This window comes from Lepisma saccharinum, chromosome 24, assembly GCF_977018435.1.
Source record: "Lepisma saccharinum chromosome 24, izLepSacc3.1, whole genome shotgun sequence".
Lineage (NCBI taxonomy): Eukaryota > Metazoa > Arthropoda > Insecta > Zygentoma > Lepismatidae > Lepisma > Lepisma saccharinum.
The window spans coordinates 45,466,207-45,490,466 of NC_139252.1; the positions used below are offsets into that span (position 1 = coordinate 45,466,207).

Here is a 24,260-nt window from a genome sequence, read left to right on the forward strand (position 1 = left end):
AATTACACTATTAGGGCATTCCATTAACCGTTACCATGTTTCTGATGATTTTTCACCTTCACTTGTTTTCTAACAGTCTCTTGCCAGGTGAAAAACATTCAGATGGGTTCACTTCCTCTGCTGAGATGAGAAAGTGATGTTAACACAAACAGATTATGACGTATTTCTAAACATATACACAAGTTCCAACCACAACTGTATCAGTCTAACTATAGTTGTCTGTGACAGCTTTTTCTAAACATATACACAAGTTCCAACCACAACTGTATCAGTCTAACTATAGTTGTCTGTGACAGCTTGCACATTATTTGAAGTAACAAACATTTTAAAAAATCTTAACTTCTTACAAATATAAACGCTCAGGTTCGTTACAATGTTGGAGCTACAGAGAAGAGCAGATGTTCAATCTCAAAGATTGTCACATGAGCATGTGATGCCTGATGCATAGACAACTTGCAATGATACTATGGGAGAGAGTATAACAGAAATTTGGTGTTCATTCAACAAGTTCTACCAGCAAGCACAGACGACATACTGAAGAAATCAGATATCTGATGACGGTCCATTGTGCAGGATGATGTTGCACTCCTGTTAGTGACAATGGCAGGTAGAAGTATCCCTCTACACTACAAATCCAACTGAAACTTACACAATCAATTTTCCAAGGACAAATTGAAGATCTACAATGATGTAAGACAAGAAAAGGAAACAATGTGTGTGCTAGCAAGAAAGTGAAAAATTACACAAGAGAAAATATGTCAAATAATCTCATAAGTAGAATGTGGAAGTAGAACGCATGTGTATGGCACCATATCATGTGCTTTCGACATTCTGATTAGCATTGCAAGAAATGCATTTACATCAGGCATCACATACTCTCATATGACTTTGAGACTGGAATTCTGAGTTTTTGAACAATTCCAAAATCTACTACTGCACAGCTTTTCTTCCATTATTATGAAAAGTATGTCCAAAGATTGGCTTCCGCAATGCAAAAAGACAGCAACAAAAAAACAAAAACAGGCAGATTGAAGTCAAATGTCATACAGGTTCCTGCAAATGCCGTAAATTGGCCCTCTGTTTTGTACTTTAAAATACAATGTTGGAAATCACAAACAGGGGTTGTATATGCACTGGAGAGAAAAGTGTACATTGCCTGTACATGCAGATGAATTCTGGATGAATATATGTAAAAACACATGCCAAATGTATTTTGACATCTGAAAAACATGTCTTATGTAGACATTTTACAGGTTCTGTACAGTACAAGCACATTTTGATGAATTGCTGTTGTCAAACTGCAATGCATGTGATGTTCAGGTGAATATTTTTTATTTCCCCCTTTAATTTAAAACTCGATCTGCTGCTAACTGCAACACTTCCTCTTAAACACTTTTTTGTCGATAACAAGGATAGTTTCACATTGATAAACGATGAAGCTCATGAGAGGATTTTAGGACTTATAAGGTAACAACAATGAATCAATTTCTTACTACTTTATTTATTGTTATAGAACAAAATCCACTGGTTCTTGAACAACTGTTCTCTAGCCATGGTATCAGTGTAGCAGATTGTTATTATCACAACAATATTTTGCATAAGTAAGCTTTTATGTATTTTTCTACCGACCGTCTCCTCTTCCAGCAATGAGTTAACTTTCTTTACATACTTGTGCAAGAATAGCAAGTTACACTACATTTAAAATGCATTTGCATTGTATCTTCGCAACCACTGACCTCATAGAGGGCGAACTTCCATCTCGGTATCTGATATTTTCTGTGTTTTATATTTGGTACATTGATTACAAGTATCTTGAAGTACTTTGCTTTCTTTCAGCCCTCCAGTGTACATTGTTGGTGTTGAAGATGAAATTATCATCATGGCATCTCTTCAAAAACCAAAGAAAATTGGCTTGAAAGGGTCTGATGGACGTGTGTATCAATTCATGTGCAAACCCCAGGTAATTTTGTACTTCTAAAATTTATATTAATGTATGTTAAGGATGTACCAAAATGAATATTTTATGCAGCTGAAGGCATGCACAAAATATTTTAATAGTTCAATACACTTATGTAGCCATGAGACTATTGCGAATATCTAAACAGCAAAAGCAAACCATCTGAAGATTCACATGAATGCTTTAGAAGGAATTCTATGCAGATGTAATTTTTCAGATTTTGGAAATGAGAGGAAATTTCGAAAATAGCTTTGCTGGTGTCTACCATCTAGCCGAGCCTTAATGTCTGGGCAGCATCTTACATTGCCAAGGATTGAGATAAGAAGTTGAATAGGGGTGATTGATTCCTTGTGGGTTAATTTACTATGGAAGTGGCAAGTTAAACAGCAAACTGAATTTCCCCTCACTCCCCCTTACTTGGACAATTTGACCTTGAGTTCTGAAGACAAATTTAACTTGACCCAAAGTGGAATGAAATGACTAAGAAAATATGGGATCTTTGAAATGTATTTTCTTCTGCAAGCAGTTCAAGTTCTCTGATCCTTATTTTATCTCATATGTTGTGATCAGCAGTATCTTTCCATACTCTTGCATTTGTATTGTTGTGCCCTTGCTTTCTTCAGGCACAATAAATTTGTGTAAGAACAACAAAACGAGAGAATTTGTATTGACAGTTACACCAATAAACCGACATGTCATTATTGACTGAAATAGCTAAATTAGTTTCATCTGTAATATATATGATTAACCCTTCATTCATTTCTACAAGCTCACTCTGTTACTTTCAGGATGACCTGAGAAGGGATGCTCGAGTGATGGAATTCAATGTTATTGTGAATAAATTTTTACAAGATGATCCAGAAGCCAGGCGGCGCAACTTGCATATCCGTACTTACGTAAGTGCATAGCATATTAGGCTCATCTATGTTTCTTTGGACCATATCTATCCAGGAAAGAAGTAAAATATGTCTTACTTATTATTTATTCAATAGTTTTTGTATCCTGAGATGATACATTTAAACCCACGATTGGTAAAGAAAGTCTTCATGAATTAAGTAATGATAATGGTATAAGATTGATTACTTTTGCAACCTCAAAGAATTTAATTGTGAAAAGTACCACTTTTAAACATAAAGATATCCATAAATATACCTGGTCTTCTCCAGATGGTAAAACTCATAATCAGATAGATCATATTCTCATTGATAAGAGAAGGCATACTAGTATAATTGATGTTCGTACACATAGAGGTGCTGACTGTGCCAGTGACCATTATTTAGTAATTGCTAAATTAAGAGAAAGACTCTCAGTGATAAATCATAAGCAACAAAATCTAAAAGTTCTAAAATTTGATACAGGAAAGTTTACTGATGAAAAAATTAAGAAAGATTACCAAATTAAACTGTCAAATAAATTTGATGTTTTGCAGGATTTAAATGATGATGAAAATATAAATGAAACAGACGTAAATAAGAATTGGGAGCACATACGTAATGCAATAGAATCAGCAGCTAAAGAAAGTATAGGATACCATAAACCGAGAAAAAGTAAGCCATGGTTTGATAATGAATGTCATAATGAGTGTCAAAATCTAATAGAAATAAGAAATCAGGCTAGACTTAGGTGGTTAAATAACTCTGATGATACAAATCTAAACAATTATAATAGAATAAAGCGAGAAGTTAACCGCACGTTTAGAAGTAAAAAAAGAGATTACTTGAAAAGCAAAATTAACGAAATTGAAACAAACAGCAAAAATAAAAATATCAGAGATTTATATAAAGGTGTAAATGAGTTTAGAAAGGGGTGGCAACCTAAAGTAAACTTGATAAAAGATAAAGACGGTGATTTTCTAGCTGACCCAAGCGATATTCTAAATAGATGGAAGAACTACTTTAATGACCTTTTAAATGTCCATGTAGGAGATAAATCAGAAGTAAATGAAGTACACACAGCAGAACCTTTAGTTCCAGAACCTAACTTGACTAAAGTTAAAGATGCTATTAAAAGGCTAAAGAATAACAAAGCACCTGGCATTGATTTAATACCAGCTGAGTTAATTAAATATGGTGGAAATTCATTAATATGTGAAATTCATAAATTAATTTGTTTAATATGGAATAAAGAAGAAATCCCTCAACAGTGGAAAGAATCCATAATTGTTCCTGTGTTTAAAAAAGGTGATAAAATGAACTGCAATAATTACCGTGGAATTTCTCTACTCTCAACAACATACAAAATATTGTCTAACATTCTTTTAACAAGACTAACTCCATATGCTAATGAAATTATAGGTGATTATCAATGTGGATTTAAACGTAACAGATCAACTACAGATCAAAATTTTCACATCAGACAGGCACTTGAAAAAAAGTGGGAATATAATCAAAATGTCCATCAGCTATTCATTGATTTCAAAAAAGCATATGATTCGGTCAAAAGAGATAAATTATATAATATATTAGTAGAGTTTGGAATACTTAAGAAGCTTGTTAGTATGATAAAAGTATGCACCAGTGAAACAGAAAGTAAAATTTGTGTGGGTATTAATGTGTCTGACAAATTTACAATTCATGATGGGTTAAAACAAGGAGATGCATTATCTCCATTGCTCTTTAATTTTGCCTTAGAATATGCTGTTAGGAAGGTAAAAGAAACTAAAGAAGGACTAAAATTAAATGGTGTGACTCAGTTGTTAGCATATGCAGATGATGTAGACTTACTGGGGGATGATGTGAATACAATTAAGAATAATGCTAAAATATTTTTCAAAACTGCTAAAGAGATAGGTTTGGAAGTTAACAAAGAGAAAACTAAATATATGCTTACATGCCGAAACCAAGTGTTAGGTAATAATCAAAATCTAATTATTGATAACAACTCGTTTGAACCAGTTTTCAAATTCAGATACTTAGGAGTAATATTAAAAAATGAAAATTATATTAAAGAGGAAATAAAAAGTAGGCTTAATTCAGGAAATGCATGTTACTTCTCTCTTCATAAACTTTTGTCTTCTCGTTTAATATCTAAGACACTAAAAGTTAAAATATACAAAACAGTAATTTTGCCTGTAGTATTATATGGATGTGAAACTTGGTCCCTTACATTGAAAGACGGACATAAATTGAGAGTATTTGAAAATAAGATCCTTAGGAAAATCTTTGGACCTAAAAGGGATGAGGAGACAGGTGAGTGGAGAAGGTTACATAATTTAGAACTACATAATTTGTATTCATGTCCAGATATTATTAGAATAATTAAATCAAAAAGACTTAGGTGGGCAGGCCATGTGGCACGAATGGGAGAGGAAAGAGGAGTTTACAGGATTCTTGTTGGGAAACCTGATGGTAAGAGACCTGTAGGAAGGCCAAGACGAAGATGGAGGGACAATGTTGAGATGGACCTAAGGGAAATCGGTAGGGATGGAGAAGAGTATATAGAACTTGCTCAAGATAGGGAAAGATGGAAGGCCTGTGTTGCTGCAGCCATGAAGCTTCGGGTTTAAGAAGGCTAGAGAGTTAGTTAGTTAGTTATCCTGAGATGAACTTTTTGTAAATAATTTTTGCTACATGATTTTGTCCTTGTGTACTCTTTCTGGACCAATGGAGGGAAGTCTGATCAAATACATTCTGAAGTGTATACAGGGTGTTTCAGGATGATGCCCTGTAGACTGCACAATCACATCTCTTTACTATTACATTAATTACAAAGAAACAGCTATTTGTAATTAATGTAATAGTAACATTAATATACTGACAGGAAGTACTCACTTAGCCACAGAACTGTTTCTTTTTGTGTTCTATTGATTCCACTGGCCACTTCCACCACTCCTGTTGCTTCGTAGGCTCCTGTTGTGTATTGTTTTGCAGCATGTCCTAAGCTCACTGTTCTTTCCTACTCCTCTGTGGTGTAGTCTGCTGCTTCCTGGCACCAGCTACTGCAGTAGAGGGTAGAGAAGAATGAGTAGGTGACAACAGTGCACCTAGCAGTGTGCTGCAAAGAGTAAAATGAGTACTTCCTCTCACTTAGGGTGGATATAAATCATGATTTTTATTTAAAAAATCATTTTTTTTTATTTAAATAGATTTTTTTAAAGAAACATGCTTAAAATTGCTTGCATGTTTTTTGGCACCATGCACATAGATATATGTTTTTTATAGGAAGGCTTTTTCTAGTAAATGGCCCTGTAAAATATTTGAACAGTTTGATTAAAGCAAATAAAAAATATATGTAAACATACATTTTTCTGTTTCTGATACTGTAACTACTATGAAAATGTTTGTTGAGTTTGTTAATGATACTAATAATAATTTAAGTAACTGTTCTTCCAGTGAAACTGAAATATTCTGGATGTACTCTATACATAATTGTAACTTAAAATATTAACTTAAATATTTTTTATAATCTTTCTACCTTAAATTTGGAGATTTTTTATTGATAGTTCAAAAAATATCAGCTGCCATGTTTATTTACAATTTAATGATATTGACACTATTTATGGTTTAACATGATTAGTATTTTGTATATTTTTCTGCACAAAATGTTTGCTATTTTTGCCTATAAAATTATTCAATTTTAAGTTAAGAGAAATCCTGTGTTTACATTTCCTTTTGTATGAGCTTCATACCATCAGTATATATATTTTATTTCCTTTATTTTCCTATGTTAGAACCTAATAATCACCATTAAATGATTACAAGAGTAATCTACTTTCACCAAAAGTGTTTCTGATATCTACAAAATCCTTACGTACATTTCTTCTATCCTGCTCTCACTATATTATTTTTGTGCTTCTTCGTACATCCCACAAAACATGAAGAAATCATGTGCTACTAAGTAATACATTTTAAGGTCAGAGGCTGATATCTCATGAAAAAGTTTCCATCAGATTTTAAGGATATTGTTTATTTGCTACAATTATTTAGGTGAAGATTGTTGTTATTTATGGCTGATTTCATATGGGTTTCAAATCTTGCTTCACCATAATTTCCATAACTTACATTCTCTGTGAATATTTTATTCTTTCCTACCGTTCCTCTAATTGAAGTAACCAATTATATCTAATACAAATATTTAAATAACTCAATGGTAAAGACATGCATATTTTGTTTTTGACGAAAACATGAAATGTGAAATAACATGCTGTAATGTTCATTTTTCATCATATTTCTGATAGGTGTGAGGTGTATTTTCCTACCATATATTGTCATGAAATGCTGTGAAACTGCAAAATGTGAAATTGTGGTTTCACCTTGATAAATCTGTGTGCAGTAGTTATTTCTTATAGCCATTTCTGTCTGAATAGAAAGTGCAGTCCACTGTGTAAATTGATAATGTATGACGCTGCAAGCATATGGGGACGGAAACAAGTTTTACATGCTTCTTATCAGTTACGAGGGTCACTATTTATATTTTGAGCCTTGGCAACACTGATTGAAGTTAGGCGCGATTTGATGTTTGCACGGAATCGTCTGGCATTATTGACCATAACGTACTTCAAATGTTTTGTCAATAGCTTCATTTGTATTGTTTATGTTGCCTTGGAGATTGCGCGACAACAATAAAATGGAATTAACTCGTGAACATTTTCGTGCGATGATTTTTTTACAATTTTCGACGTGGATTATCAAGACAAGAGTGCATCGATCAACTTACTTCCACATTTGGCGATGAAGCCCCATCCTTTGCCACTGTGAAACGCTGGTATAACGAATTTAATCGTGGCCGCCATTCGCGAAGGTCGTCCAAAATCAGTTGTTGTTCAAGAAAACATTGATGCTGTGCAAAACCTAATACTGCAAGATCTTCATGTGACATACTGTGAGATTGAGGCAACCATAGGTATTAGTTCCAGCAGCATATATAAAATATTACACGATCATTTAGCTGTGAGAAAGGTATGTTCTCGTTGGATCCCACACAATTTGACAAAAACTCAAAAAGACGCTCGTGTCAATTGGTGCAAACAAATGCTCAATAAATACAATCGTGGTGCTTCAAAAGACGTATATAAGATTGTAACAGGTGACGAATCATGGATATATGCATATGAGCCGGGACGTAAACAGCAGACTGTATGGGTGTTTCAAGAAGAACCCAATCCAACAAAAGTTGTTCACGCTCGAAGCACATCGCAACAAATGGTCGCCTGTTTTTTTTTTTCGGGAAAACTGGTCATGTGGCAACTGTGCCTTTAGAGGAACGTAGAACGGTCAACTCTGAATGGTACACGACAATTTGTTTGCCAGAGGTCTTCGGTCAAATATGGAAAACAAACAAATGCCGTCGGATCATTCTTCATCAAGACAATGCCAGCTGTCACACATCTCGTCTAACAACCGACTTTATGAACAGTCAAAAAATCGAATTGATGGGTCATCCGCTGTACAGACCTGATTTGGCACCCAATGACTTCTTGTTCCCGAATGTTAAGAATAAATTGCGTGGACAACGATTTTCATCGGCGGAAGACGCCGTTGATGTGTTCAAAAACCATATTATGGAGGTGTCTCAAGAAGATTGGAAAAACTGCTTTGATAAATGGTTCGAACGAATGCAAAAGTGTATTGACCATAAAGGAGAATACTTCGAAAAACAATAAAGCAGTTTTCAATGCCAAATTCCTGTTTTTTCATTGTTAGGCTCAAAATATAAATAGTGACCGTCGTATCTTTGTTTTTTCCTAAAGTAGTTTATATTGACAGGAATAAAAGATTGCTGTGTAAATTTATCTAACATAATTTTTTCATAAATGTATATCTCTTATGTTAATTCTCATTCCTTGTAGCATGTTGTGCCTTTAAATGAAGAATGTGGACTGATAGAGTGGGTGCCAAACTTGGTAGGGTTCCGTCCAATTATGCATCGCTTGTACAAAGACAAGAGTTTGTACACAGGAAGTAATGAGCTTCGACAGATGATGTGTAGTAAGTACTTTTTCATTATTTTAATTGCCGTAATTATTTTTTTTTTTCATTTCCACATTGCAACTTTGATTATGTCACTGCAGTCACCTTGAAACAATTTATTAAGGAGGTCAATGAACCTTTCAGGTTCTTCAAGGACCATTTCTAATTTTATATCGGATCGGTAGAATATCGGTATCAGCCAAAAAATTGAAAATAAATTACATTGTTCACTAGGGTGTTCCCAATATTTATGCATTGCTTTTGTTGATAAAAACGTAAATGTAATGAGGAGGCAAAATGCACTTGGTGGGCCTATCAGGTGCCATCTTTGAATGTGTGTAATTCGAGACACTCATGCCAGTGACAATGTACATTTGGCTGGTAATGATGGTAATTATTGTAATTAATTATTAAACAATTGAACCTCTATAAACAAAAAGAGCACTAATGACAAATTATTATGGTTTTTGCGAGTTCTAGTTAATGGTAAAATATGTGTGCGGAACTCATGCAATAATTGGTTATTTTTATTAATGATGGTAATTTTTGTAATTATTATAATTAGTAAATAACTGCACATATAAAATCAACAATGGAAGCAGTGATTCAATAACAAAATGATTTCTTGAATTTTAGTGATAAAAAAAGTGTGGTGAGCTCTCGCTCCCTCAGGTAAGTTAGGGTTAATGCATATCTTCCATCTGTTGAAGTTAATTGTGATCATTACAATAAATGGTAATTAGAAATTACAGACAAGAAACCAAACGCCGTGCAACAACCAGTACTCTCATCCGGAAGCCCTCGAGATAAGATTGTGAATTGAATACTCAACACCCGAGCAAGGTGGCCATGCAGATTTTTTTGTTCAGTGTGTGCAATGAGTAAAAGAGACAGGGTGGGATATGGAAGCTAATTTTACAAACTGATACCAATATTGTGCTTTCTCAAATGATGACGACATGCATTGTTTTATTGCAGAGTTGAATGATAGCCTTGAGGTGAAGGTTGATACTTTTGTCAACAAGCTGATTCCTCGACATCCGCCTGTTTTCCATGAGTGGTTTGAGAAAACATTCCCAAATCCTAACATGTGGTAAGTTCTAATACTAAATGATAACCACAAAGAGTAAAATGCTACAGAAATGTATAAAATTATCCACGTAGGTCATCCATATTAGACCAGATCTTTCAAATTTTTAGAATCACTGAACACATCCAGAGGTATATAAAAAAAAAACATCCTTGTAAAAGACAAGTGTGTACTATTACATTACCACATGGAGCACTAACATCACGGGCAATCCAAGTCACTTGTTAAACAAGATAGCAGGCAAGGCTTGAGTGCAAGCATGATACATGTAGAACATGAGAGTGATGTTAGCTTTCGAAATATTGGAAACCTTTCAAGAACTCACCTGGTCGATAGTTCAAGTGAACCTATTTATTAATGAGTAATTTTGTTTGGCACTTGTCTGTCTCGGGAGAAATACATAAGTTGCATCCCCCAAGTACCTGCACCCTAGTTTTCATCCCAGGTTATGCAAATTTTACATTAAATGCAAGCTGTTTGAGCATTTTTCTGAACTCTAATACCAAACAAAATGAAAGCTGCTGTCAGTCTCTATAACTGTGTGCATGTGGTCCAACAGTTGTAACTGGCAACTTGATTCACCTTGTGGACACCTAAAACATTAAAATACATATATCTATTATCCCTTTCCTTCTCATATGGGACAACATATGTCCCATACAGGCCTTCTTTCCTGCATGGGACAGGCTATTCCCATGACATATGCAGATATTCAGATAGCAGGTATTCTGAAATATCTGATCTATTCTGAACAAAACGAGATATGATTCGTAACTGTAGGATAAAATATTTTATTTCCAACAGTGCAGAATTGCTATTTTTCCAGTATGTACGAGGCATGTTGCATAATATTAGAACGTTTTTTTTGTCCAACTCAATGGAAGACAAGCAGATAATTTTTCCACCAGACTGTTACACATGGTGCAATCTGCTTGGATAATTTTCATCCACCCAGTCCTGGCTTTGACCACCTCCTCCCAAATTTCAAATTTCTTGAAACAATAATGCACAATTGCCATTTTTATTATTTGTGCTTATAACCTGATCTCTTCTGAACAAAACGAGGTATGATTTGTAACTCTAGAATACATAGTTTCCAAGAAAGAAAAAAATTATTACCAGCAGTGCAGAATTTCAAATTTCGCACCGAAAACACGCTGGGAAGGAAGGGTTTTACAAGCGAAATTGGCTTGGGAAGCTAAAGGTTAAGGGATGAAATTTCTTGATGTAAGATTATTTCATCAGGAAGAAATATAAAGTAGAAACTTAGAAAATATGTGTGTAGATTTGGTATTGAGGATTTTTTCACCCTCTTCTTCGGTTCTCTTCTTTTTTCACAGGTATTTGGCAAAGACATCTTACATTCGAACAACTGCAGTCATGTCCATTGTTGGATATATAATGGGACTAGGAGATAGACACGGAGAGAATATTTTGCTCGACTCTACCACTGGTGAAATTGTTCACGTTGATTTTAACTGCCTCTTTAATAAGGTATGGCCATTTTTAATAATGTTTTGATTTTTTTCACCTTCATTTTAAGTAATAAGTATATACATGTAAGCATATTCAGTCACTTGACTCACAATCTTGACCACTGGAACTTCTAAGTTCCTTTGTGAATGTCTTTAACCTCTAGAAGACAGGAGAGCTTAATACAGTTGCCAATTTAATTTTGCATGAAAGGAAAATCATGTAAGCGTGTGAAATGCTTTACAGCATTCAAATTGATATTTTTAACATTTCAGTTGAGCAACATGCCTCTTTTTTTTTTTTTTTTAATTTTAATCTTTCAACAGGGTGAACATTTTGACTGGGCAGAGAGAGTACCATTTCGTCTGACACATAATATGGTTGATGCAATGGGCCCATTGAAGGTTGAAGGAATGTTCCGAAATGCTTGTGAAATCACATTAAAAACACTAAGAGACAATATTCAGCCCCTGATGTCTGTTCTCCATCCATTTGTTTATGATCCACTAGTTGCCTGGTCACGAAAACAACCACAGAAGAAAGATTCTGGAGAAACGACAAATGAAAAGGTGAGTTTAAGCCAAACTTTCTGTATGTTTGCTAGACAAGTGAAATATTCATGTTTTCTAGAATAGAGGCCAGCATAGTCTGCATTTTACCTACCCACTGCCCGCTTGCCCGTGAGGACAGGTATACCTGCTAGCCTGCCCACGGCAACGAGTCGACTTGCGTCTTTACCCGGGTTCTTCGTCTTCCAGGCGCTCTGCGCTTACAAGGTAACTGGGCATTCAACAAGACCCGGGCGCCTGCAAAACCTGCTGGAAGGAAACAGCCCTCCGGCAGCATGTCGCTCCAGGTGTTTCATCACCACGTGGACAGCTTCAGCCAGTGTTGCCTACTTACGTAGCTCGTAAATCCTACGAGGTCCTAGGAGGAGCTCTCCCCTCCAAGGAGAATTTATATACTTAGCGATTTCAGTTCAGCGTAAGCAGTTTTTATCTTATTGCCATGAAATGCACGCAGTATTACAGCTTCATTTATTTAAATGAATGATCGAGCAAACAAAAATCTCCTCACTGAAAACTAATTGTTTTTCATTGCATGGTGCCTTAACCAGGCACGCAGTGGCGCAACCAGAGGGGGTAGGGTGCATTGCTCACAAGCTTGGACGGAAATGAAGTCTAGCGGAAGGGTCAGGGTGGGGGTCAAACATTAAAGTACAAGAAAAAACAGACTAGCAGAATTTAAGAGTAGCAGGGCTAAAGGGTACTCAAGATGGAATTAATTTTCATATTTTTCTTGCATTTTCCTTCCAGACGGCCAAGGGCACCTGCAGAGGGGGAATGGAGGGGTAATTGCAACCCCTTGATTTCAAATTTTATGAAAGTAGAAATATATTATCAAATATTATCCAGTCTCATCAAGTTCAATGCCGTAGCAAAGGGGTAGCGGGAGTCGGCCCTGAGCGCCGAACGATCTAAGTGAGAAAAGTTTTAAAACAGAGAATGCTATGGCGGCCCGTGATATTATTTGCTATTAATGTTGGTTTGTTACGAGTTGGATGAATTGATTATGTAATACGTCGCTCCATGTGAAAAGAAAATATTGTAGATGGAAATTTTACATGCCAAATGTCTGTACATTCGGAATGCATTTATCATGCACTTTCTTTCTTTCAAAAACAGTTTGTGTGCTTGTTTTCCATTATTAGCTAATGTGAAATTGACGTGTTGAAAAAAAATATTTCTAATCCTCTGTTTCAACACAAATGCGCATGAGAACCGACTTCTACCCCCTTTTTGCGTGATTTATGAGGATTATAATGCCTTTCATGCTACTTTATTACTATTATTGTGATTGTTCTTGTTGGCACGTTTATCCAAGTACTTGGCCCTACCCCCCAAACGAGGGTAACGGCAATGGCCCTGGCTGGCTACGGCCCTGGTGTTCGCAGTAGAACAGTGTGTTGTTCGACTCGCGACCTCAGCGTCGAACGTGGCATGTTTCAGTCCTGTCCTATATCACTATATATACGTATATTGGTTGTTTACGACATATACTTATGGATCCTGTGCCACGGAAAACCTATTTCAATGTGTGGGGGGGGGGGGGTAGCAACATTCGTAAATCTCATTTCATTGGTGATGTGGCTTACGAAGCTTCGAGTTCCCTTTTTTAAGTAGTGAAAATCTATTGCAGTTGGCAACACTGCAGAACGGTGTGGGCCAGGTGCAGTTTCTACTCGAAGCAACTACGTCATGCAGAGGGAGGGGTCTGCAGTTGATGGAAAGAACGAACTGAGACCTACTAGGTATCGTAAGACTGCAGGTACCCGGCGGGTCTACAATGCCTGCCAGGAACGATCTGTGCAGGTGGGCATACAAGCTGCTCAAGCGAGGGTGTTGCGCAGGTTGCATGGCATTTCAGGAGCGATGTCTCGCGAACGGGTCTGCTCCAGGTCTTGTGCAGGCCTTTATTCTAGAAATGTTCCTGGATTTTATACTCTTTCAAACCAATTTCCATACAAACACACCAGTATTTCGCTTTCAAAAATCCTGTTTTTCAGTCATGTTGATAGGAATTTAATTAAGACAAACTGTGTTGAGGGGGAGGGGGCTGTGCTGGGTGGTCCACCAAAATTCAACTATACTGCCTCATACAATTTTATGACCAATTTTGCAGTCAACGTGAGTTATGGATTTCTGTACATCTTCACTGTGTCACACTTATCTTTTCATGCCAGTTCAGTGTTGATTGAAGGTTCAATATTCTTCTGTGAACACTACCCTGTACAAAAAACATGTTAGAGCAGTTACCTTTCAGCAGCATGGCCCTTCACAGAGCAAGGGGTATGGCCTCCATGGTCACCAGACTTAAAGATGCCGGTGGAGGCACATAGTGGTTCAGATCCCACTTTAAACTGTAGGTCCAGTGCCGATTAGCTTTTCTGTGCATAAAGTGGACTTAAAACAACAAATCATTCAACATAAAGATGTGGGGATTTCTCAAGGGTAGTATTTACGAAAATAATCCATGTAGTGTTACAGAAGGTATTTCAAAAGATGATCCTATGGGCTCAATGCTGCATAGAAGCGGAAACCACTTCCAGCACCTAATGTAAAGGGGCTGATGAGGTGAATGAAATTGATAAAGTGACACTCAGAGGAATGTCCAGGCTCTGAGCCAGTCCCTGAACTTTCTGCAGTGGTAGATTAGTACTTTTACTGAACTTTATTGTTACTATAGCTCCCATTACTACTGAAAATTGTTGAAATAAATGTTGCTATTACTCAGACTGTATATTGCCACTACTGCAGAGTACCAGGGTTTTCTCCTGCAGTTTTCATTGTTTGAATTCAAATTTGAATTGCCTTTTATAGATATATTGCATTTCTTTTAAAAGTATATGAATATTGAGATTCTGCTTTCCATCTCAGTATTTTTTCTACTGTAAAAGTAGTCAATAATCTATTTGTATAACATGAAGTGTTTATGGATGTTAAAGAATACCTATGATCTAGTTTTAATCATCTATCTCTTTTCCAGGCTTTAGAAAATATCGAAAACATAGAAAACAGACTGAAAGGAATCATGCCAAAAGAAAATAGACTTTCTTTACCTTTGAGTGTTGAAGGCCATGTTGATCATTTAATAAGGGAATCAACAAACATTGAAAACCTTGCTCAAATGTACATTGGTTGGGCTGCATATTTGTAGATCACCAGTGCCCCATTTCATCGTCATACTTTTCATGCAAATCCTCTGTAACTAGGAGTGGAAATGAAAAAAGGAATAAGGAACCAACTGTATATTATTGTGTAAAGGAAAGGTGTTATTATAGTATCAAATATCATACAATTAAAGAAATTAATTTGTTTATTACAAGAATGCAATAAAGGTTGTTGAAAATGTGATATTTAAAAGTTTGATATCTGAAATATTTTTGGTTCAAAACCGAAATATGATTACCAAGTGAGAGGGACAGCAGCAAAGTTACTCCCATCTGACAATAGAAGTATCAGAGTACAGATTGTTCCATATCTGAAAAGACTTTCTTCACCTTGCTCCCCTGGTAAACATACAATTGACATTCCACTTGTAACACAAGTGAACACAAAAAATCCGCTGGATGAAAGGGTGGTGGGTGTGGAATATGAGAATTCTCATTTTTACTACCACTAATTAAATTACTAATTACTACCACTAATTAAAATTTTGTCCAGTTCAGTTTCAAGAAACAGTTCATATTCGTATATTCCATCTTCTGTTGTCTTAGCAACCTGACACCAACAAATAACCAGATCTGGATCAAGTTCTTTCTGTTGGTATAGAATCACTGCTCCATTTTCTTCTCCCAGCAGACACTTTGTACTTTGCAGTGATTTACGAAGAAATCTCCACCTCTTCCTGTTATTACACGGTAGCATGTTCTGTTGAATGCAAGGCACATTGTGTGTTTCCATGAGGTGGTCGTAGAAGGTTTGATGTGCGTTCACCAATTCAATACAATCATCTGCAGGGCATCTAAAAGGCTTAAAGTGACAATGTTCATTGTGGAGGCTTCTTTCCTTCAGCTGTACATGCCTTTGGTAATGTAAATCTGAGAGGTGATGAGAATGGGACAGGTTTTGCACCTTTGAGCAGTGACATTTGTGAGGAGGCTGTTGGTTGTGGTGAAAGGGTATTGTGGACAAGTATGTTTTTGAGGTTGGGGGCTGTCCTGGTTGTTTTCAACCCCTCCCACCTCAAAAACATACTGGTCCACAATACCCTTTCACCACACAACCAATGTCCTCCTCTCACAAATGCAACTGCCCAAAGGTGCAAAACCTGTCCCATTCTTATTACTTCCCCCAACATCCACACAAAACCTGGATTCCACTGTTGGCATCCACACTAACAGTCACAATATAACTTTCAACAACTGCTTTCCAGTAGCAATCATCCACATCCACACCTTACCCCAATTCATCTAAGTCAACTAGTTGTCTCATAACATCCCGTGAAAGTTGTGTGTGAGAGAGTGTGACACCCACACAGTGAGATTGGAACCCTGATTTTACATTTTCATGCATTATACATTCAATCTTTTTGGTCCCATTGAAGCAAAATGTAAAATTTTCCTGCATTTTAAGTGTTTACCTTGGTCTCCTGAAAAACGTAAAATTGAGGTTCCTCTGTATGTGTAATATATAATCTCTCTCCTCTTTCTTTCTTAGTGTATTTGATATTTGCCACCTTTAACGCTTACCCACAGTTGAGCTGCTCCTCTCTTGGTAATGATATATGATTTGAAGAAAATTAATATTTTAATAGGACAACTTTATGACTGTTGCATTGTTCCTTTTCATTTGTACATTTTATATATAAAAAAGTGTAAACTTGCTGCTTTAAGAAATATAATAAAGAAGTTACTTTTTTTATTGCAATACATGTTACATAATTTTCTCCTCACACAGCATTGTGTAAATATATATTGTAGAGATATGGAGATTACGAATACAAGAAAACCTCGTCATGGTAATATTCACGCTTGTTTATTTCCTGGAATTGTCCGACCAGCAGGCGATCCCAAGAATGCGCTAACTTTGTAACTTCCGTGAAAACAATGACTGAAAGGCAAAAGCGTGGATCTACCGTGTTCGAAAGGTTTAACAACCTTTCGAAGCCTAAGATTATAAAAGGGAGCTCACTACTCGTGCTATTTGGATTATAACGCTCATTGGATTTTGACTCTCATTCGACGCTCATTCTGGAACATGAGTCTCTGATTACACTTTACTCTACAACACATTACAACTACAGAACTACGACGGAACACGAAGTTACGGCTGCCTAGCATGCAGCGAGTCGCGCGGGATCGCTCGGATTTGTGAGCCAAGGGTCGCAGGATAGAACCTTGGCATCAGTCACCATTCGGTCTGCAAGAAGCATCTGGACAAGAACATCACTCACCTACCAGGTATGAACAAGCATGAATAACCTTTAAATTCAACTTTCCATATCTCTTCCCTCTTAATCGGAGCAGGTTCAGCTAACAGATATAATTAAGCTCTACCTAAAATGTATAATTATTTTCCTGTAGTTTACGGTTATTACAAGCATAAGAAAACAGTTTTTTCTTTGTGACGTTTCAGGAGAACACACGCTCCTTTCATCAGACATTTATTTTCATTTTGACTAAAGATACAGTTATAACAATGGTTAGTAATTTTTAAACAAAAAGAATCTGTTATATAATGGATGTTGTCAATGTTACATTGTTGTAATATAGCAACTTAACTATGAAAAAAGCAGTCTATTTTTTTAAATTATGAATCCCAAATATCATCAGGTAATTCAAATTCATCATTGTTTTCACAAAGTCTCTTGATGTTTTCTGTTACATTAAATTTTAAAGATGGTGGCTTACTCCATTTGTGAAAAAGAAAACTCCACACTGGATCTATGTTACCATTTTCATTATTTAATTTATTCCAGTGTTGTTCTGCAATGAACGAGGCTTCCCAGACATTCAACTCTGTTTTTCCCGTTAATCTTTTTAAAACCCTTCTCTTTTTAATCAAATGCTTCTCTTCGATGATATGAGTTGACAAACCTGTTCTTGGGTTTAGATTTATAATGTCCAAATCATGTTCGTGCCATCTTATTGCCATTTTCCTTGCTGTTTGTCCCACATAATCTTTTGAACATGAACAACTTATATTATATATTCCTGTGGTTTCCACATCTGGTAGCGAGTTTCTCATTTTGAATTCATTAAATGTACATTCCAAACTTCTTGGTGCTTTAAAAACAATTTTGAAATTAAAACTTTTAAAAATTTTTGCAATTTTATGTGAGAATCCCTTGTGGAATGGAATGCACACAAATTTCTTTTCAACAGATTTTTCATCTTTGTCTGTATTTCTCTTTTCCTTTAGTTTTCTTGCAACTTGTTTTTTGATTTGGTTTATTCTGTTAGTGTGAAAGCCATTTTCTTTTGCTATATTAAAGAGCCTTTCTTCTTCATTTTTGATATCCTCATTATTAGAACATAGTCTTTGTGCTCTCAGGAAAAAATTTAAAAATATGTTATCCATTGTTATACGCGAATGTTCTGATTTGGCATGGATGTATTTTTCCCCCGCTAATTTTTTTCTATGGACTGATGTTTGAATTATTGAGTCAGTTGTCTTAATTTGCAGATCAAGGAAAGAAATTACATTGTTATTCATGGGTTCGCAAGTGAATTTTATGCGACGATGTGATTCATTTAACGATTTAAATACGTCCATGATGGTGTTCTCATTTTTAGCAATAATTAGCACATCATCTACATATCTGATGTAGAGTTTGATATCCGCACCTATCGCATTAACAATTGGAGATTCTATGTAATGAAGGAAAATGCTGGAGATGATTCCGGATACTGGGTTTCCCATTGATAGACCATTATTTTGCTGATAGATTTTGCCATCAAATATAAAGTAATTGTAATTTGCGTACATACAAGAAAAACTAAAATGTATAATTGAAACATCCCTGTGACCTCAGATCCCAGGTAAGACGGGATTACAACATGGTGGAGGTGCTTCAGGCCCTTTTTGCAATTGAGTACCCTTCTGTACGAATTGCTTTAAATTTAATTTGTCTTCCCCCCCTCCCACTTTGGGAGCATTTTTTGAAAATAAATTTTTAGTAATTCCAATTCATACTCCCACAGTACGCTTAAGATGCATCAGACCCAGTGACAATTTTGTATATTACCATATGGAATACAACCCCTCTTTTTCTTTTTGTGCCGAGTCCCCCCCCCCCCCCCCCACAAAATCTAGTTCTTCTGCATAACATTCACTCTGGACGTATTTAAGCATCATTCACACCGGAATGAGAACAATTGCTTATATTTATTTGACAGACGACATATTAATGAAACAAATAACTGCATACCCATACTTTCATTTGTTCTTTGGTCAGCATGACGAACTTTAGTCTATGAATACGTCACAGATAGCATTGCACGAACACCTAAATTCCTCCCTCGACCAAATCGTAGAGTTAGCTACTGTAATTACGGCGAACCCAATAAACTCACAACCTTTATCCCCAGTCCCCTTCCCTCCACTAACACGGTTAAGATCTGCTAACAGAAACAGACACCAATCCTTAGCAAGCACTCCAGCTAACGTTCCTACTGCCTCTAACAATACTAATAGCCCTGATAACGTTACTGTAGAAATTCCCACCACTAACATGGCCACCCCAATCCCAACTGCGTTATATCCGGTGCCTTTTAGCGGGAATGACCCCAAGGACGTTGACCCCTTTTTCCTCAAGTTTCAAAATGTAGCACACGCCGCGGGATGGTCGGAAGCTAAGCATAAAGAGATGTTGCCTTTATTTTTGACTGACACCGCTTTGACTTATTTTCATGATATACAGAAACGACCTAACTTTGTAGACCTGACATATACACACATCAAAAATGAACTAAGTACTTTGTTTAGAGGCTCGTATTTATCAGCGGATCCCGTTCAAAGAATTCTAGCGAGAAGACAATCAATTACAGAACCAATTCACACCTATGTTATTGCTAAGAAGGCATTAGTCCAGCAATACTTCCCGAACGCCACTGAAGAACAAACTCTATCCTATATAATCACGGGACTGCGAGCCAAGTACATTGGTTGTTTAACTAATAAGCACTTTGCCAAAACAGAGGAATTAATAGCCCACCTACAAAATTTCGAACGCCAACAATTATTGATTAATTCCCGTATGATGGAGGAGAAGTTTGAAATTGACCAGGCAATAGCACAAGCAAGCTTGCAGCATCAGACATTGACCCAGACGCCTCTTCACAGCTGTTCTCATGCATAGGTCTACTCCCCACTCCCAAGTAATCCGCAGAACCCGAATCAGCAGTTTGTAGCATATAACCAGAGTCCATCCTTTTTCCCCCCACCACCCGCCCATCAAGTCCAAAGTCTGTAATCAACTCCCGCTCCCGCCATTCCCTCCCAGACAATGTATCAAGGACACAGTTTCTCAGCTTCACAACCTGGCATGTTTGCTCGACCAAGTTCTGAAATTCCCCCCTGTATGGCACCACCAGCTATAGCCAATGTGGAACACGCTCCCAATACTGCCTCTAGTGACGAGGTAAATAAGCTTTCGTCACAAATGGCGAACATAGCACTGCATTCACGGGAAGAATCATTACATTCGAATTCCCTCCTTGCCTTCTGCTCAAATGTTCTGGAATTCGCGAAAAATGCTAATCAGAGCCCACATGATAGACGTAATACAGTTCAAAACAAGGGGAATAATAACTCCCTTTCCTACAGGGGTAATTATAGAGCTAATCACAGAGGAAACTTTAGATCGAACTCTCGAGGCCAATTTAGGGGTAATAATAATAATAGGTTTCAACATCAAGATCAGACTCGAAATACGGGTAATCGCGATGATGCAAATCCATCGGCCTGTACGTTCTGTGGTCGCTATAATCACGTGAGCGACAACTGCTTTTACAAACCACAAAGAGATAATAGTTCTAACTAAAATCATCTTCGACTTGCAGGAACGAAATCGAAGATAATAGTAGACTAGATAAAGTTCCTATCATTGAGAGAAATGGCTTATATTATATCAATAGTAGCATACAAGGGAAAGAAGTAGATTTACTTATCGACGTGGGTTCCCAAATATCAATTTACCCCTCCCACCTCCTTCCTTCTGAAAGAAAAACCTACAAGGTAAAGTCCACAATCCAAGGTGTGTCCGGATCAAAACTGAGTGTGTCTGAAATTGTAGTTCTTCCTATCATAATTGGAAAGCATAAATATTCGCACCCGTTTAGAATTATAGACTCAACAAACGTCCCTCCCCTTTTAGGAAATGACTGTTTGCGAACGCAGAGGTGCGAAATGTCGTTAAAAGACAACACAATAACTCTTCATCATTTAGGACGTACTCCAAATTATAGTATTTTGAGGTCAAAGTTCAAGACTCAGCAGGTGTCACATGACATATTCAACCAAATTGAAAATGCAAATGTGTATACGGGAAAAGCTACCCTTTCAAACACAATTCAGTTAAGTCCACGATCAAAAACTTATATCAATTTGAAACTTACCACTACAACACCTAACACCCCTAAGCCTGTACTTTTTACCCCATCTGCTTCCCTTATGACTCAGCATGCAGTAGTCCTTCCCAATGCTACAGTAAACCCTCAATCACCTGTCATTCCCATACACAACCCTATTGAAAAGACTAATCCTGACAAGAAAAATGATGATGATGCCTTGTTCTTTCATCAAGTATTTCATGCACACGCAGAAGATTTTGATATTAGCTCAGAACAACGTAAAGACCCCTATTTAAGAGACATTATTGACGTTTTAGAAAAAGATCAAGCTAGTAATCCTAAAAGGTAAAAAACTTTCCTATTCTTATGTACTCAAAAATGGTGTCTTATACAGGACTAATAAAATCAAAACTGGTTATTGGGATAGACTTTGTATTCCCCATGCATTAAGAAATCAAGTTTTCGATCTTATTCATGCACACAAAATGAATGGAAGTCACCAAGGCGCACAAAAGTCATATAATTTAATGCTTATGTGCTACTTTTTCCCTAATATGAAGAAATTTGTGTACGATAAGGTTCGACATTGCATCCCTTGCCAGATCTCAAAGAAACCACAAGGTTCTAAACCACATACCCTACAAACATTTCAACCAGCCCAAATTCCTTTCCAACGAATTCATTTTGACGTTTGTGGACCTTTAGTATCTTCTAAAATGCACAAATACAAATATTTTCTATCAGTAGTTGATAGTTGTACTAGATACGTCATTACAGCTCCTTTGGCTAATCATGATGCACGAAACATAGCAACAGCTTTAGTTGAGAAAGTCTTTCTAGTCCATGGCCTCCCGGAAACGATCTATTTAGATCGCTCAACACCCAATTCAATTTTACTTTTACGGGAGTTAGCTAATATTACAGGCGTACAACTAAAATATGTAGACACTTGTGCACATTTCACGAATGGGCTATTTGAGAGTTCATTTAGCTACTTAAAGAAAGTCATGAGAGTTTTTGTGTTGGAGAAGAAGGTTTCGTGGTGTGACTATTTAGCTAGTGCGACATTCAGCCACAACATTACAATCCATTCTGGATCACTCCAGAGCCCGTATTTTACTTTGTTTGGCTACAACCCAAGGATCCTAGCAGACGCAGTCCTTCCTTCGAACCCTGACAATATCTCCCAGACGAACGCACAGAGACTTGAACTCCTGACATCCATACGTAACACCGCTCATGACAATTTACACAAACGTTACGAACAGCAGAAACAGTACACAGACCACACTTCTAGGCAAATACAGTACTCACCAGGCCAACATGTGTGGATTCTAGATGCCACTCCGATTCCCGGCGTGTCAAAAGCTTTTGCGTCCTCTTATAAGTACAAAGGAACTATTCTTCGAAAAGTTAACGAGAATTCCTATGAAGTTACTTTCATCGATGGAAGAAGCAAAGAAAAAACAGACACAATTACCGTCTCTAGACTCAAAGCCCGCTACGACTAGTGCCATAAAAACCCCACAAACATATACGCTAACATTCATTAACACTCCACTCCGTTATCACTCTCTTTAGCCTCCTCACTACGTACATTGCACATGCTAACATCCCATGATCCAGCAATTTTCCCACGCTCATCCAACCCCCCCCCCCCCTTTTCTTCACTTCCCGTGCTCGCCCTGCACTTCTGCATCAGAACGAACTCATTTTTATTTTAACAAGCCCAGGATTATAGAATCTATCTCAATCGTCTGAACATTTATAATAAATCCCTTGCCTAATAATTAATTTCTCCTGATATTTTAATGTTATTTTATAATTTGTGATTATACGCATAGTAATAGTCAGAACATATCACTTAGCTGATTTGACTCATAAGTACTTAGCGCGTTTATGCTTCTAACTAGCAAACATTTTTTTTTCCCCATTTGCTGGTACATATACGCTCAAATGAAAAAAAAAAAGTACAAAGAAATAAAGAAAGAAAGAACTAAGATAGAACAAGATGAACGATTTAAAGAACAAATGAACTGCGTAGAACTTGCTGAACTTTTGGTTTTTGGCCATAGCAATTTTTTTTTTTTTACGCTCAGGTGTAACGCGAACTGCTTCTTTGAAAGCTGCAATGCACTAAATATGTTAACAAAGCATATAATAAATATAGGCAAATGTTCACACTCTCTCTTTTAATTTTATAGTTCAATTATTGATAGCATACAACATGGTATAGCTCATATCCCATGAAATTAAAACCTACTCTCTTTTTCCATGAACTTTCTATAAATCTATTACTTACTCTTTTTCACTTATTTTTGAAATTTTTTTTTTTTGGTTAGCAGCGAATCGAAGGCGCTTAATCCTTTGCCCACAATACACGTAAAATTCTTGCAATTATTTTTATATACGACATTTACACATATTACAGACGGAAATGTCTCGTAATCACTTAGTTCGTTCTATTATCGCTGAACTCCCTTCTTTTCTCATTTCAGACTCCTACCACAAGATGTCTCCCGCTCATTATGCTATTATCGCATCCATCGTGATAGCTCTTCTCGGCATACTTATTTTATTGGTATTATTAATTATATCTTGCTGTTGTTCCCCCAAATCACGTGTCACAACACCCCAAAAACGATTCAAGAAAGCTTCCATCAGTGCCCCGATTGCTTTACAATCAATTTCGCATGCCCCGGAGACAACAGTTATTCCCACACCACCCCCTCTTCCCCCGGCCCCTTTCTCCTCTGG

At 36.7% G+C, this 24,260-nt stretch overlaps 1 protein-coding gene across 1 annotated transcript in view; it reads left to right on the top strand.

Moving 5' to 3' along the window:
• LOC145977942 (serine/threonine-protein kinase ATR-like) overlaps window positions 1–16,833 on the top strand; it is a 109,937-nt gene extending 93,104 nt beyond the window's left edge. The window contains exons 36-42 of the mRNA XM_083110276.1: window positions 1,837–1,960; window positions 2,746–2,853; window positions 8,745–8,883; window positions 9,844–9,958; window positions 11,296–11,449; window positions 11,755–11,997; window positions 14,975–16,833. Of these exons, the coding sequence (XP_082966402.1) occupies window positions 1,837–1,960; window positions 2,746–2,853; window positions 8,745–8,883; window positions 9,844–9,958; window positions 11,296–11,449; window positions 11,755–11,997; window positions 14,975–15,145 (1,054 nt within the window). The 3' untranslated portion in view covers window positions 15,146–16,833. The remainder of the gene's footprint in view (window positions 1–1,836; window positions 1,961–2,745; window positions 2,854–8,744; window positions 8,884–9,843; window positions 9,959–11,295; window positions 11,450–11,754; window positions 11,998–14,974) is intronic.
• The last annotated feature ends 7,427 nt before the right edge of the window (window positions 16,834–24,260 follow it).